This window comes from Anser anser, assembly GCF_964211835.1.
Source record: "Anser anser genome assembly, chromosome: 8".
In the NCBI taxonomy this organism is placed as follows: Eukaryota; Metazoa; Chordata; class Aves; order Anseriformes; family Anatidae; genus Anser; species Anser anser.
Window position 1 is genome coordinate 16,040,474 of NC_139728.1, and position 17,246 is coordinate 16,057,719.

The window sequence follows — 17,246 nt, forward strand, 5'->3', positions numbered from 1 at the left end:
CTCTGGAGAGGAAACTGCAATCAGTGCCTCCTGTTCGGTGCTGCATGTGAATGGAGACCTGGACTAAACTTTCCAGAAGGCCCTGGAGGAATTCTGCATGCTCCCTCAGACCAATTAAAATACCTCCAGCCCTTGTACATAAAGAACCTTTTCTACCTGCTTTGACCATATGAGAAAACAGTGTCATAAATAAAAGGAAGGACAACCCAGATCTTGTTAGATGTTGAACACCTTCAGCTCCCACTGAAGAAAAGAGGGAACAGGGCATTCAACAACTGCAGGATTACCCGTTGAAGACCACATCCTAACGGATTAACAATAACCAGGAAGACAATATAATCACCTGTTACAAATTATGCAATCCAAAACATACAACTTAAACACAGTTCCCCTGTTGGGATTAGCCAAAGTAAAAAGAAAAAAAAAAAAAAGTCAGCAGATAAAAACATTTACTTTTGCCAGTAAAAATTAAGTTACAGACACCCTTGTTCTCAGGGTAAAATAAACTTAAAATATCTTAAAACAGTGAAAAAATACGAGAAAATTTTATTAAAAATATATGTACTCCTTACTCCAAATTGCTTTGTACAGAAAGGACTTTTTGAAAAAGAAAAAAATAATCACAAACTAAATGCATATTCAAAGTATGCACTTTCTACAGCATATTTGGTAGAAGCATTATTTCTGTAAAACTGAGCAAGAGGAAGTTAGTTATTCAGCTTTCATTTGTTCCCTTACATCAGAAGGCAACGTTTCAAACAAGGTGTCCTCTACAGTGAAACCAGTCCGCTTCAGAGATCTACATTCACCAAGTTCAGCTGGGAGAATTTCAAAGTGATTGCCTTTAATATCCAAGTGGGAGAGGAATACCAAATTACCAATTTTAGGTGAAAGGACTGACAAGTTATTTTTCCCAATTTTCAGAGTCTTAAGTTTTTTGCAAAAGTATAGTTCATCTGGCACACTCTCCACTTTGTTGCAAGTAATGGAAAAGTACTGTAAACTCTGAAGAACTCCTATTTCAGGTGGGATAAAGCGAATGTCATTGTAAGACAAATCCAAATATCTGATTTTGTTGCATAGGAATAGGTGGGATGGAAGAACCTCTATTTTGTTATGGCTGAAGGAAAGCCGTTCGAGACTAGTGAGTTTCTTTATATGCTCCGGGATGTATGTTATACTGTTGTACCACAGCTTTAGGATTGTCAGTTTTCTCAGATGTTGAAAACTTACTATTTCTTCAATTGATTTGAGGTTGTTTTCCTTTAAATCCAATTCCTGAAGACTGAGAAGGCTGAAGACTGCGTGAGGTATGCGTTCCAAATCACAGTGAACCAATTCCAGCTGTGTCAAGTTGACCATCTTCTTCAGGTTGTTGAGCATCACTAGCTTAGTGCCATCATTATGGATGCACAATTTTTGAAGGTGACTTGAAACATCGACAGCAGATTGTGGGATTTTAGACAAATTACTTTTTATGTAAAGAACTTTAAGGCTTTTAAGTTCCCGAAAAGATTCCAACGTAATGTTTTTGGAAATATCGTGACTTAGGGAGCCAATTAAATACAGTTCTTCCAAATTTCTGAGGCCATACATCCAGTGGGGAAGTTCTCTGATGTCATCAAACTTGACGCTCAAGATCTTGAGATTCTCCTTCAGAAACGCCAAGGCAGCGCTGTGGATCTTCACAGAACATTGGTGCAATGAGAGCTCCTGGAGATTGTCCAACTGTGCAATGGTCGCTGGTATCATTACATTGTTAATAATTTCAAGCTTCAAAGACTGCAGCTCAGTGATTTCAAAAACGGTGTCTGGTAGTCCAGAGAGCATGAAAAGCTGTAGCTCCAAATGGCTATGGGAGTTCATCTGTAGCCGCTGTCTCAGTTTATCCGCAGTCCACTCATTGTTTAAGTTCAGCTGTTTCAGCTTATTTTCACTGACTTCAGACAGGAAGACAGCAAACCTCTTGGAATAGAGAGGATCATATTGATCTATCATATGAAGCATAAAAGCAAAGTCGTTCTTGACATCTGGGATATCATCAATTCCTGTCTCTTGCCGAACATATTCGAAGGAATATTCTTTCAGCGAGCGATAGAACAACCAGTATAAAGTATAAAGGCATGTGAGGCCATAGATGCTTACAAAGCACAGGTAGCAGTAGGAGAGTTTAGAGAACAGATGTGCCATCGTGTGATTACAGCAAAAATTCTTGTATCCTGTCATGTCTTCTATATCAACATTACAGACTACTGTAAAATTAACTTCTGAGACGAGTGCTGTGTTGTATGCAATAATAATAAGGAATTTAATTACCTTAAGCACAGTCTGGCGAACATACATGACATAGAGTATATCACCCTCCTCAACATGCAGTCTAAATTTCTTCACCTTTTCAAACAGTGCTTTGGCCTGTTCACCTTCTTTCTTGTCTAATGCCCCAGGCGTTCCCTTATCCACAACCAGCTTCTCAGGGATTGATTTTAAAGACTGTGTCTTGACCAAAGTGCCTTCAGCGCTTGGCTGGATAGTATTAGACTTATTTATGTTGTTCTTCCTGTTATCTTTCTCTTCAGAGTCTTCACCTGATACTTCAGATAAGGCTCTTGTTGTCCAGGGAGAATCAAAACATTTCCCAAGTATTGAAATGAAGTGTTCAATTTTGGAGCTCGACCCAGGGAATTTGAACCAAAAGTTACTACACAGCATGAAGACCAGCGTGTGTATAAGGACAAGGTAAGGGAAGTACTTGGCATACCAGTGCAGGGCACGTTCATAGCACACCTGATTTATAAAGCTGTATTGCTGAAGGTCCAAATCAGTCTTCAGCCCTTTCATTTCAACTGTAGCTGGAGGAGTGGATGGCTTGGGTGGAGGAAGAGGGGTTGTATCTGGGATTGCACTAAACACATTTGAACTATTAGATTGGTTCTGGCAAGGCTGTACTCGTTTTGGAAGGCATATTATCTTGTCTTGCATGACCTGAAACACACAAAAAGATATCTTTTAAGCTGATGTACAAACAATGGTGGCAGTACCACTGGGTAGCTGTCCTTGGAGTTCCTCCAGCTGTCAGGCATTCCGTCCCATAGCCTGGCACTTGATCTCACAGTCTGTGCTATTATTATTATTGTTGTTAGTCCCAACAAGATACTTGTTCTATATGCCAGGAACTAGGTCACCCCTTTTCATCAATGGTTAGCTTTCCATAATTTGGATAAAAGGACACTGAGATAATCCAGAAAAAGCAGAAGTATGGGTAATGCTTCCGGAGAAGACCAGGGACATCCTGCACTGCTCTCCCCAGAGAAAGACTGTTCTTGACGGTTGTATTCATCCTGGCAAGTGCTACACAGTATTCAGAAAGAGCTTAGGCTTTGAAAGCAGCATAACTGCATTCATGTGGCTTTACACTTAAACTGTGATGTCTATCACACCCAAAATGGCTGACAAAGAGCCAATGCGGGCATATCTATGCTGGGAGGATGCTGTTTATCTTCAGTCTAAATAAATACAGATAGTGATATTAGAGAGTCAATGGCATTTTATACATGTACGCGCATGGACATCATTTTTATTCAGTGTCTCATACAGAGACAGTTCTCACAGGACACACCTGTGGGAACAAAGTACCTGTCCTTGACTGTCTGTAATGCAAAAGAAGAGCAACTTCTTTAATTTGGGCTCGCCATTCACGTTGGTAAACTCAGGTGAGATTGCCTTTAGGGACCAATCACCTTTGGTTTAAGTTGGGAGAACAGTCTGAGTTCAGGGCCATGCTCCCCAGTGGTCTTAATTTTAAAATACTAATCCATGTGATAAAACAAAAAGATCTGTAATTTGCCTTGAATGACTACCTGGGATTAGCCAAACTAAGAACGTGCCTTCTACTGCAGTATGAATATATCCTTCGACATCGTGGTTGTTGAAAGCACTAAAAATAGGGTATGCAACAAGAGCTTCCAAATGCAGATCCTCCTTGACGATCCACCCTGGTGTAGGGAGATGCTGAGATGAGATCACACGTTTTTAACCATAACTGTTGACACTTCAGAAACTCCTACAATTAATTTTTGCATGTAAATGCTATTCTGATATTTCTTACACTGCCATTAGTTACACTCTGGATTCATACCTCTGGTAGTAAGTTGAAATAAAAAGAACCTGCCCGTTATTTGAAGTGTTTCCATGCATTATTTTCCAGCATGCTTCGTCCAGTCAAGCAGGTAAACTTAGAAACAACAGACGCTCTACTTCATGTGCTTAAGCAAACACTTAGTTTATTATGCAAAACACAGCACTGTACAGAGAGATTTTTAAACATGGACATCCTATCTTCTCAACTGAAAATATTTAAAATGGTGAATACAGGCGAAACCATAGTTGATTACACATGAAACCTGGGACAAGGTAAGTGAAAATCTTAGGCCATATAGGTGAGCAAATCCTCCTGAAATAAGAGCTTTGTCAGTGTGTCCCTTTAGCTCCATTTCTGAGTCATGCCAAAATACGTGAGACCCACGTTTGAGCCAGTACTACAACTTTCTGCTCCTGTGGAGTCCATCCCAAACAGTACTTTCCATTTCTTTTCAGCTTTTGGCTCTTCAGCAAAATTTAGCTACAGTGAGTGACAGTTATGTCAATTGTTTATGCGTCAGCATCCTCAGAGATGCTTTGGAATGGAGGAGGCGTAATATTAGTTGTGGGTGGTGTTAATAAAATAAGCACATGCATTTCAAATCCCTTTGAAACACAAAAGCAAAAAGTATTTACATTTGCCAAATAAAGAAAAACAGAAATTACAGAATCACATTTTTCCAAGCTTCTAAGCAAAAAAAAAAAGTGGTACAAAAAAGAACTTAATTTGATCATCTGTTTTGTTATGCCAGATTGTGGTGAAAACAGGCATACATGCAAAAGCCAAAGCAACAGCTCTTATCTGAGCTGGCATCACTCCACTGACTCTGGTGCAGCTCTACTGATTTACAGCTGCAGAAAGTCTGGTCTGTGTTATTTGATGTTTCTGCCCAAGCAGCTTTAATCCCCAGACTAGCAAATTTTTGCTTTGTTCACTGCAAATTCAAGAGATAAACAATGCAAGGCACTGTCCTCGCGAGGACTGTCCTCGCTTATTGCTCTCTCAGTGACCCCGAGAGCACCTCCCTCGGCCGATTTACCTGCAGTGTGCACCCAAACACACCGATCATCAGCATGGCGACGGAGAGATAGTCCGTGAACACATCCCACCAGGGCTTCAGCACTCTGAACGCTGGCTGCTGCTCTGAGAACTGGCGAAACTCAGTCACGGGAATCATCCTCCTGGAAAAGAGCAAGGCCAGCGATCAGCCTCCTGCGGCCAGCACCCAGCGGTCTATGCGAGACAGTGAGAAAGTTCTTCCGAGAGCTTTGACACAACCCGCTCTGGACATGAGAGGCCCGGGATGTGGCACAAAGTCCCCAGCTGCCTCCCAAGAGGTCCCTCGGACACCCACCTGACAGGGAATACTCGTGCTGCCACCCAGGAGCACCAGGGTCCGTGCATGCAGGGAGACCAACGTGCTCTGCGCTGACTCCCACCCCGCCCGACGGGTCGAAACGGCCTTCTGAACGCTGCCAGCTCCGTACGCGCTAGCCTTGATCTCAAAGGCCTGGCTAAAGCAGTTATCCGGTGCTCGGATTTCACAGGCCCGTTTAGCTATCATGTTTCATTCGCTTCCGTTGTATTCATAGTGGTTTCTGGGATGCTCTTGAATATTTGTGTGCATACTCACTACAGTTTTAAATCTACTACGTTTTGAGCGCAAGTTGCTAAAGTGCTTTAGCTAACCAGAACTACAGGCAGTATGGGCAGATCAAGGGCTTTATCTTCACCTCAGATGTCTAGGCTTACATCATCACCTCCTCGGAGAAATCAGCTCCCGCACGAGCATGTACAGACAGACACCGATCTGTAAGTCCGCAGTGAGTTGTGTAACTGAATCCCTGAGATCAAACCAGCACTGAAACTCCCCAGTAAATTACAGTGGAAAGATAAATCCACATGGGAACGTAACAAAAATACTCCCAAGGACAATTTATGAAGAATGTCCTTTAACTAATATGGGAAACGCCCACCACAATCACCTCATGTCACAGCCATATTTTAAGAGTTTACAGTCCCGGTTCAGCTGTGTGCTGGAACCCATGGGGTGGCTTTGGTGCCACCCAGCAGCACAAAGACTCAGCCATGAGGCTGACACACTTCCCAGGGACTGGGGGGATTTGGCTCATCCAGAGCCTCATCCAGAGGGAAGGACACTGCCCTAACTGCAAGTGTACGGCCATCTTACGAATGTATCGTTGCTCCCACTGCACCGGCCATACTTGGGTGAAAAGATGGCCAGCTCAACACCCCCTCAAGGAGCACTGTGTCTCTGCTTGCCCAGCAGCTCCTCAGGAGCTGGACCCATCCCCAAAAGCAGCAGCACGCACGAGGTGACGCCTGTAAATGAGCTTGGGTTAATAGCTGGGCTGGGGCTTCACCACTTCCTGAGTGGGGAGCATAAACACCTCCTAGCCCCTGCTCCCTGCCCTCTTTCAACCTCTTTGTGTTGCTTTTAGCATCACTTGGGCGGACAAGAGAGTCTCTGTCAGCTTCTTGTCTTCAGGACGTAGTCCCCAAGACATGACACAGGCTATGAAACCAGGTGAAGCCGTGCACCTCCCTTGCACAGCCAGCACTCCCCTGCAGGACATGCAAACTAATTTATTATTAATTTTATTAAGCTGCCAGCTGGCCTGAACAGCTGCCTGGCGGTAAAGGGATGCAGCCACCGGTACCATGCGCACCCCGGAGCCGCTCCTCTGGTCCACGCATGCTCAGCTGCGCTGCAGCAGGGGCTGGGAACTCTCTTGGACCCATGGCACAGGGACAGCCCTCAGGACCTGCACCACACAGCATAGCTGTTCCATTTGATGGGCTCCGCTCTGTATTTTTAGGGTCCTTTGTTGTGTTACCTGGTCGCTTTATTTCTTGTAAGTGACGTGTGGAGAATTTAAATGAAGGGAGATAGTTCCTGGTGGCACAAATACATGCTACTCCCATCCCTTGTTCTCTTTTGTGGTCACCGTTTGCATAGTGTGACTCCTCATTAGCAGAGTGCACATGCTGTCACCCTGGTTAATGGTCCAAGCGGGGAGACCTGTGCACAGCCAGCCTCTCTGAGCCATGCCAGGTCTGCAGAGCAACGCCACAATCTGTTTGCCACTTATATTTTCCTTTATTTTTTTTTTTTTATTTTTTTTTAAATGAAACAGTTACTGAACAATGGCAGTAGTACTGCACATAGCGATGGTAAATAAAATAGCAATGTCTGATGTCAGGCTACTTTTTTTTAAGCTTCAGAAAAAATGACATTCACAAGAAGCTTTAAATGGAGATTGGACACGAAGAAGGTGGATAACCATTTTCCAGGATTCTCTGGAGAAACCCTAGTGCTTCTTTCATTGTGACACCAGCACTAAAGAAAAAACACTGGAAAGAAACACAGAGGAGCCTGGGCTTGCCAGCACTGCTGTAATGGCATGACAAAGAGTTACACAAAATTGTGCCGTCTTCATCTCCGTCTTCCCTGTCACTGCTTTCACACTCTGGCTTGTCCAGTGACCAGGAAGACATCCATTAGCAATGGCTTCCGAGCCCCAGCAGAGACACAGCAGGCCCACACAACCCCGACATAACCCTCCTGTCCACAGCAGACACCCAGGGCCACGCGCACAAACAAGGCCTGTTGTGATTCTCTCAAAACAAAGTGATTCTGTCAATCTTTACATTCATTTAAACAAATCAAACCAGAGATGGTAAAAATTCCTACCGCAGCCCAAAGAGCCATCTCTGGGACAGCACACCATCCGTTGCAGGTCGCTACCTCCTCTTACCACATGCAGATGGAAGAACATGAGTTTAAAATTTCAGCTGGTGGAAATTAAGACAGTGTGACTGATTTCAGCTCGCCTACATTCAAAATGCTATTTAATGGCACAATTTACGGTACCCAAAACGTGAAACGTGACTTAAGTTGAATAGTCTTTTAACCCACCTTAGGAAACTTTGAATTCTAAATATTGGAGTAACTTTTCTAATTACAACCAGAATTTGTTCTTTTTTTCTCTATCCTGTATTTCTAACAACCCTCAATCTCTAGAGAAAAGAAAACCGCACATGAAACAGATCACCTGGCATTCTGCTACCAGTAGGAAATCAGAAAGAAACTCAGATTAAGAGCTGTACTGGCTCATTGAGCAGTGCTGCAGAAAACTGCTGAGAGTTTGCCAGATGAAAAACAAAAACAACAACAACAAAATGGAAGGGGAGAGAAACTAGGAGGTTTTTATTATTTTAAATTTTCTAGGATATAAAGAAGAGTCTATGAATGAAAGTAAGTATGTGATAATAATATGAAATGCTGGAATCCAGGAAGATGTGTAAACAATACCTGAATCTTCCTGCAAGGGAAAAGGAGGGTCAAATCTAGTACCCTGTAGGCATGTGCAAAGACTTCAAGATAATAAGCAGATACGGCTTTTGCTGGAAACAGAGATGTGGAAGAACACCGAAAACAAAACAAAACAAAAACCACAACATTCAGGTCCAAACTCTTCACTGATGTAAACAGGAACAGCTTCCAACCAAATAGCAGATATTTACTCCTGCAGAAATCTAACCACAGAAATCAGCTCATGCATGGGCAATGAGAAGCACAGCACGATGATTTAACGTGACCTGAAAGAGCTAAGGAGAATAAATAGGTTCAAGTGGGAAAGGAAAGTACCAGACACAAGTTAGACTTAATAAATGAGAGATTAAATCAGGGGATGACTCCAAAACAGCCACGTCACAAAGCACCTCCTGAGCAATTGGCCTTCACCAGGGGAAACGCGGGGATGCTGTGTGGACGCACGCTGCAGAACGTAAAGGAAATTCATTAATTAGCTGTCTGGCGCTGGCAGCCCGCAGGAGCGGGCAGGCAGGGCTGCCAGTGGGATCTGCGGCTGTGCCGGGCTTCGTGCTCCAAGGAACGGCTGCGTCAGTGGCCGGACGGGGGTAGGCCGACAGACACGGCTTCCAGCTGCGGCCACCCTGCCGCTCCCGGTGACACCGGCGGACACACCAGAGCCCTCCTGTCACGGCACTGCAGGCTGCCAGAGCTCCTCACCTCGGCCCGTGCTCAGAGCAGCCTGAGGGATGCGGCACTGTTACAGGGTACAGACACGTTAATGCTCGTGGCTGTGCACCTCCGATACAGCCCTCAATAAAAACGCTGTTGGCTCCTCGCGGCTCCCCACGCTTCAGCTATTGCTAGGTGACCGTCGCTATTTTTAAGTAGGTGCTTGTGGAGCGACTTAACTTGTTTTAGGCGGCATAACTCTGAATGGACACAGATAACTGGGCGTCCCTGCCTCTGTTCCGCCTCTTGGTGCAGGTCTGTCAGACCCCAGACCCCAGCAGGGTACAGCAGGATGGCCGTGGGCTGTCACCTGCTGTCCTTCCCTCGCCGTCCCCAGGCTGGGGACCGGCCTGGCCATGAGGGGATGGACGACCTCCAGACTGCTGAGAAAGCTGCTGAGCAGCGAGGCCTGCTGCCACCATCCCAGCTATCACATCCTTGCTGAGCAGAGCCCGAAGACGTGCCCCATGCTTTGGGCCCGGCCCGCCCCACCGTCTGACAGAATGGCGGCGGCACAGCTGCTTGTTGTGCTGTATGTGAGAGACCGCGGCTTGGCAGCGCTGTGTTTGTCAGGCTACAGACATTATTCACCAGAAGGCAAGCTCTTTGCCATCTTACTCTTCCAGCAGGTACTCAACCACGTTGCTGTGCCCTCAGGCAATTGCTGTCATCCATCACTTGTTTTAGGTAACATCCACAGCCTCGCAACACAGTCGGGGCCCCTGGGCACTGGGCAGGCAGTTAATGTCAAGGTTGCATTGGTTCAGTTAGGGCAGGGTATAAATAACAGGCCAGAGGGAGAAAGAAGGAGGAACACAGCAGTAGGACAGAGGTAAAGTTGCAGAAATGGTTTAGTTTAGAATGAGGAAGCACAAGAAGTTGGTGATATCTCTTAAGCTAACCAGAAAAGATGTGAGCATTATTCACCAGCTGACACTGAACCACATTTCCCTGCCATTGCACCAACCCCATCTCGGGCAGAGGACCGGCACTACCACCTCCTAAGCTCAGCCCTGGGCACCGCAGCCATGGCTCTGAGCCGCTGGCAGAGACGGGTTTCCGCAAGAGAGAATTTATACTGGGACCATGCAGTGCTTCACATCAGAGATCTATCAAGGGGGGAAAGCATTGGGCTGGGTAGAACCAGCTCTCCTTGCTGTTTTAAACATATTGCATGTGTTAGGATAAATTATGAAATGCCTTTTGGGAATACCGCTGCAAGTAGGTCTCTGGGCTGGTTCCCATACATGATTTATAGCATATTCATCTTCATTAAAGGAACAGAGCACAGCACATATGTAACAGAGGCCACAGCAATTACAGGAAGCGACGAGCTCGTGACTTGGTGGCAGGGACTTGCTGAGCCCTAGGGCACATGGGACTGGCATCACGCATCCCCAGCGCCCTGCAGCTGGCTGTAAGTGGTCACCGCTCCACAGAAATACTGTCAAGTCACTTCTCAGGTGGCACCAAAAATTGTTCTAACCGCTTCTAGAAACAGGCTTAGGGGAACAGCACCGGACTATGCATGTTACAGAAGTTGCTGTCTTTTTATTTCAAACTTTCCAGACCCCTATGACCCAAAATTTGGCCTGTGTATTGGGGAAGCATTTTTTACTGCACTGTAAACAGCTGCCCACAGCTGACTAATTTTAATTTATAAACCTTGGAAACTGTGGTTTTGCTGGTTGTGGCAACTACAAAGGCTGATCCTCATCTCCAGCGCTTGCCCTGGAGTCCCCCACAGCTCCTGGCACTGCTTGTGCTGGCACCGCAGACACAGATAACGAACCCATTCCACTTCATCACCTAACCGAGAGCGGAACAAAAGTGGGCCCAGTGACAAGGCCTCCAGTCTGAAACAGCACTGATTAGACTAAGGGGGAAATAAGATGATAAGGGCTGGAATTAGCAACTCCTAATTCCCAAGAGTTTGATGCCATGCCCTTATCTGAGTTCTTACAGAAATCGTACGTGCGGAGGAATGGTATCTGAACTGCCCTGACACTGAGCTCTGGTAATTACCCTGCTATCTGTTTGCGCTGACCAAGATGTCCAGCATTTGGTCTGCTCCCATGTAACAGACAGTAATACCTTTACTAGTAATTTCTCCCTGGATTTGAAGCGTTGCAGGAAACTAGTGTCCCCGTCAGGCTCTACAGCCATTGGTGTTTCCTGTAAAATAAAATAAAAACTGTCTTTTTGGGGTGGGGGGGGGTGAGGGGGAAGCGGGGGATGGAAAAACTACTTTGAAAACCGAGTATTTGGAAGTACAGCAAAAAGGTCTCGCATGTTGCCATTTCTTCAAACATGATGGGCTACTTTTTGTTCTGTTGATCACAGCAGAGGTTTTCATAGGAAGAAGTACCATCATTTGGAAGAAATACAAACAAATGATGCTGTTGCTTAAACATAAATCCCACGTTGAGGAACTGGAAAGTCATTAAAAACAATCCATTTGCATCCAAACAAGTTATTTTTAAGAGACATATGTTTACTGTATCGTCAAACAAACCACTTGACATTTGTCTTCTCGGGGATGAGGCTGGCAAGGAAGTGTGGCCAGAAGAAAGGACAGAGCATGAGTCAGGACTCCCATCAGGAGGTGGCCATGGACTCCCTGCCTTGGGCACGCCACATCGCCCTGCCGTGCCTCCAGCTGCAAACAGAAAGGTGCCTACTGCCTTTACCGGGAGGGATGAATACAAAACCACAATATATTGCTTTTTCCAGTTCTCTGCAAGTGATCGAGTCTGAACTCACAGCAAGCCCAAACTCCTCTGCAAAGCCACCGGAGCTGTGCTGATGCTGCACGTAACAGCAGCCGCCGTTAGGCTGCCGTGCGGGGAGCGGACAGAACACAGCCAGCCCGTAGGACGCGTTATTCCAGCGCCCACAGTTTGGTGGCCCTACAGCCCGTGCCCTGCCCAACGCCTGCAGCCAGCGTCGTGGGTTCAGAGGCAGCAGTGACCGCCCCGTCCCTGCTGCGGTGCCCGGGGAGCCGCTCCCAGCCCCGAATCCAGAGCTCGGAGCAGACCTGAAGAATGTAATGAGGAAGCGACTTTAATAATTGCGCGTCAAAGTATATGCTGCAATTTCCACCTACACATCCAGTAAGCGCCGCCTTGGCGACGGCATCCCATACAATACCCTTGTTGTTTTAATTGAGCCTCGGTCCTTTTTCATGCATTACACACCAAAAATACTTCCTATTGTCAGCAGCTCTTTGACTTCTGTTTGGTTGGACTGAAGACAAAAAAATGTCCAGGGCCAGATTCTGCCAGATAAAATCTCAGTGGAATCGATAGCAGCTCTTTTGTACCATAGCACTGTGTGGAGATCTAGCTTTGCTGAACTCTTTGTCCAAATTTAAAGAAAAGTGAACTCTACATTTCCATGGGATACTCTCCACTTTTGGGCTTTGGCAATCACATTCTTAGTTTATCAGGGCTATCACTGAAGCCTAGGGCCCTCTTTCCAGAGCTGCAAGATGTTCTTAACGCACATGAAAACCTTTAACAGCAAACCCAAGAGCAAGAAACTATCCAGAAAGTACTATTTTAGTACTGCTGAAATACGTCTGAATGATTGAGAAAAGTAAATGCTGATCAAGTTTTAATCGAAGCTACAACAGGCTTTCCACAAACACTTACTGATATACTCAGGTAATGAAGACAGGAACCATGTCATAGGATAGAAAATATTACATAAACTAGTGCCAGTGATTATCAAAGGAATATTCAGGGACTCCAGGCTAAAACAAGTGCTCAGAATAAAAAATGTTCAGATGATATAATTAAAAGTTAATTCCTAATTGGGACATGTAGCACAAAGAGTCCATTCTGAGTCTAAGCAGTTCAACCATCTGAGAAGTTAGTTAAAAACTTTTTATGCAGTGATTGAGCCAAAAACATTAAAGAAATGCTGCTTTCATGATTTGTGAGACTACTTCGCATAAGGGATCTTTTCTGCTCCTGCTCGCATGCTACACAAGAGAGCTTTCTAAACTTTGCAATAGTCTCGTAAAACACAAATCCCCAAACGCCCAAATAAACATGCGGGTATTCTCAGCCTGAAGCACGGCTGATGCATTTTCCTGCCCCCAAACCATCCTTTGTGACAAAAATCCCCAACAATGAAAACATAGCTCAGTCCCACCTGCACTCCTGAAAAAATGGAAAGGATAACATATAGAAACTCAAGCACGGGTATTCTTATAACGGGTATGATCATCTTGTTCAGATGCAAACAGGTAAGATAAACACGAACAGCTACAGAACCCGAATTGCTACTCATGCAGGAAGGCTTTTAAAGATCACAAACCTCAGAGGTCTGGGAAACCAGAGCTACCTGCCTAAATTCTTTACCAGACGTTTTCAGTGCTGCACCCAGCCGTGGCCCGCTGGAGGGATTAGCTCGAAACGCACTCCATCAGAAAGCCTGTCGGTGCCCCACAGGACGAAAGGCTGTATCCACTGAGCCCCAGCTTCACCAGATCAAAGCCATCGCACAGGGCTCGGACGGGGCTGCGGCAGGCGGGGCCTGTTCCGACAACATCGTCCACAAACACCCACTTTCGCCCTGTGAGCTCGCATGAGAACAGCCTACCACTGGGACTACTGCTCAGGCACACACGCTGGCTGGCAAATAGAGACACCTGACAGTGCACTCTCAGAACACTGAGCCGCTTCCTTACAGCAACCCCTGCTCCCGAGCTGCCGCAGGGCGACGTGAAGCCGGCACGTGTCAGCCCCTCACAGCGCAGCGGGCAGGGGCAGCACCCGACCCGTGCTCTGCTTCACCACCAGCTCCAGAGCAAGCATGCGGTCCAAGCTCCTACCTCGTTTCCAACGGTGAGCAAATGAAACTGGAAGTGTTCTCAGCACGTCAGCAGTCTCATTGCTGGCTTGTTGAATTTTGGATTCCCATCGACACAAAATCACTGGGTGCTATTGTCACTGAAGGGAAACGTGGGCTGGTGTCTCGCTGGTTTCAGTGGAGCATCCCTTAGTCCAGGATTTGAAGTTGGTATACAAGGCTGGGCGCTGCTTGCCTAAGGGTCAATGGAAAAGTTGAAAGCTGACTCCGGCAGAGAGAGAAACATGCCTTTTATACCACTCTGCAGGAGCAGGCTCTGCCACCCGCGCTGGTTCAGACCCCGGGGATCTCCACGCTCACCCCAGCAGCAGTGCCAGCAACTTTCCAGGAGAGCCGTGACACGCTGCCCTGCAGGGGGCATTTCTTTCACCGCTGAAACACCAAGAAGCAGACCCTACACATTACTACAAGCCTATCCGAGATAACACAGCCAAGAACCCTGCACTCCAGCTTAACGCAGGATTCTCCCAAATGATTAGAAAATGCACAAAGCACATACATGGCACCGCCCTACCTACCTGATCAAACACTCGACTGCAAATCAGCCCTTCATGGAAACAGCCGACGCAACCTCCACACTGGAAAAAAACGGAGAAAAACCCCACCATCCCGATCCAAGCTTCGGGCTCTCCGGATGATGCAGCTCTAGGGTCTGTCCCGTGCCTGACCAGCCACTGCATCAGGCACCAAGGCACCAAAGGAAGCAGGAAGGCTGAGCCAGGGCTGCCAGCCTCGCAGGCAGCCCGAGATGCTGTGCCTGCCTGGGGACGGGGCAGCACTGGGCCTGCCCTCCGCTGCAGTGGGAAGCGACACAGCAAATGGCACTGTCGCATCTGCCCAGGGAGCGAACCAACCCTCCCATCTTCCTCGGGGGACAGAGGTCTCAGGAACACAGAACCCAACCAAAGCCACTGTGCTATGGCTCGAGCTTGCACCAGAGCTGGGTCACACAGAACCGCTGGGCGCGCAGCTCGGGGATGAAGCAGAGAGAAAAGTTTCCATTATGTCGAACACATGAAATCCAACACTGGCTAACAGTCTCCTGACAAACCATTTCGGAAAGAGAGCGGCTTCTTTGCTGTACTAAGATTTTGGGGGAAGTATTTTGGAGTTCCTGTCTTTTCTCCCTGACGTACAGTGTTTCCTCTTCAGACGGTTCTTTACCACACGCCCCCCTCCGCTGCCCTTCACAGCTCCCCGGCAGCGAGGACAGGATCTTTTCACTCAGTTTTCTCAAGATGGAAAAGAAAAAACTGTAAAATCCAACTCTAGCTCCTGCTATTGTGAATTGTTTGGAGTACCATTGGAGATTTTTCACTTCCTGCAGCATTCAAAGAGGCTTGGGCTGGGAAATGCCTTTTTGGCAACAAATAGGGGCCACTTGAATCAATGCTAAGGGGTCAATGCACAATCGGGGGAACTGCTGCTCCCAACAGCCTCCGGCCTGGTTTGTTTCGGACCCCGCAGTCACTCGGGTGACCCCCATGCCGTGTCACCTCCCTGCCGCCGGCTGTGACGCTGTCCTGCTCGCGGGCAGAGCCCTGACCAGAGGCCTCCAGCCCCAGGTGGCGGCTCCAGCGGTGCTGCCGCAGGAAGCAGCCCGGGCTGCTGCAGGATCCGGCTGCCCAACAGCGCTGGGCGCTGAAGTGAGGAACTTTGGCGGAGTTCAGGAGTCTCCGATGCCGATCTTCTCTGGCAGCCAGCGCTGGCCATGTCCAATGCCGGGCACACAAAGCAATGGATTTTTAGGGTTTCTGTCAGAAAGTTTCTTCTTAAAAGTTATTCCAACAGTAAACAATTAAAAAAAAAAAAGCCACCACAGAACGGCGTTATTACTGTAAAACCTACAGCAGGGCCTGTAACTACCCAGACAGGAGGAAAGCAGCATCACCGCTGCCACACATTTTAGCAAACTCAGAGCGCAACTGGAAAAGGAAATGATTCAGAAACCACAGGTGCTCAGCGCGGGCTGCTGCGCCTCGCTGGCAGCCCTGGGCACAGGCGAGGTGCCGGGAACCCGGGGCCGGGTCGCGCCGGGGAACTGGCTGCGAGCGGAGCTGGGCCCGGCCCCGGCTGCCGACCGCGGCGTGTCCGGGGACAACGAGAACGGGCCCGGGGCCGGGAGCGCTGCCCTCGGACTGCTTCCATCGTGCCAGAAAGAAAAGTAAAAGCGGCTCTGAAATCGCAGGGGGGAGGGGAAACGTGCCCCCTCGGCTGAACAGGGAAGGCATTTTTCCCGTGTTCCCCGCACTGCCATCTTTTTTCCTCTTTCCCCCACCACCCCGCAAAGCAGCCCTCTGCCTCCGCGGGCTCTTCTCCAGCACGCCGCGGGGCTGCAGCGCTCCCGGCAGCGAACGCGCCCACGTGCGTGGTGAAACCCCGCTGCTCGCCAACCGCACGTCCGACCTCGGAGCAAGCGATTACCAAAACCCCACCGGGCCACAGCTCGCACGCCCGTTTCTGCACATTCCCCCGCTTCCACGCGTTTTCTTCCCAATGAAACCCTACCAGACGCACCCTGCAGCCTTCCCCAGCCTCTCGCCGCGCTCGGCCAACTCTCCCCGGCGAGCTGCAGCGGCTGCGGGCGAGCACCCGCCAGGGCAGGGCGAGGCGAGGCGAGGCGAGGCGGGGCTGCCCGCAGCCGGTGCAGCAGCACCGGGACGCCCCCGCTCCGTGCCCCCGGCGGGCTCGGGAGGGCCGCGAGCCCCCAGCACCGCCCCGGGGCCCCGCTGCCTGAGCCGCAAGGGAAGAGCCGGCGGCCGGGGTCCCCCGGAGCCGCCCGCCGGGGCTGCCTCGTCCCGGGGAGAGGGCAGCGCGGAGCCGCCGGGGCTCGGCACCTCCCGGGGCCGCCTCCGCCCAGCGCCAGGCCCCGGGCACGGAGCCTCCCGGAGCCCGCTCCCGGCGCCGCGGGGCCTACCTACCTGCTGCCTGCCGGCTCGGCGCGGGGTCACGGGCGGCAGCCGGCCGGCCGGGCGCTCATGCCGCGGTGCGGAGCGGTGCGGAGCCGAGCCGAGCCGAGCGGGGCCGGGCCGGGCGGGGCCGGGCGGGGCGGGGAGGCCGCCGGCAGCCGCGCTCCGCCCTCGCCGCCGCGGGGCCACGTCTCCGGCCCGCGGCAGGCGGCGGGGCCGGGCCGGGCAGCGCAGCCCCCTCGGGCCCGGCCGC

General features: G+C 49.0%; 1 protein-coding gene across 6 annotated transcripts; it reads right to left on the bottom strand.

Moving 5' to 3' along the window:
* Positions 1-517: 517 nt before the first annotated feature.
* On the bottom strand, positions 518-17,159 carry LRRC8C (leucine rich repeat containing 8 VRAC subunit C). 6 transcript variants are annotated; one of them, XM_083847089.1, is made up of 4 exons: positions 17,006-17,148; positions 14,047-14,259; positions 5,178-5,319; positions 518-2,982 (listed from the first exon to the last, which is right to left on the bottom strand). In XM_083847089.1, the coding sequence occupies exons 3-4, from the start codon at positions 5,313-5,315 to the stop codon at positions 712-714; spliced, it is 2,409 nt and encodes an 802-aa protein (XP_083703215.1). In that variant the 5' UTR covers positions 5,316-5,319; positions 14,047-14,259; positions 17,006-17,148; the 3' UTR covers positions 518-711. The 6 variants fall into 6 exon arrangements, with proteins under 6 accessions (XP_083703215.1, XP_083703217.1, XP_083703216.1 ...); XM_083847091.1 differs by lacking the exon at positions 17,006-17,148 and adding an exon at positions 16,602-16,722; XM_083847090.1 differs by lacking the exon at positions 17,006-17,148 and adding an exon at positions 14,603-16,040.
* Between the last annotated feature and the right edge of the window lie 87 nt (positions 17,160-17,246).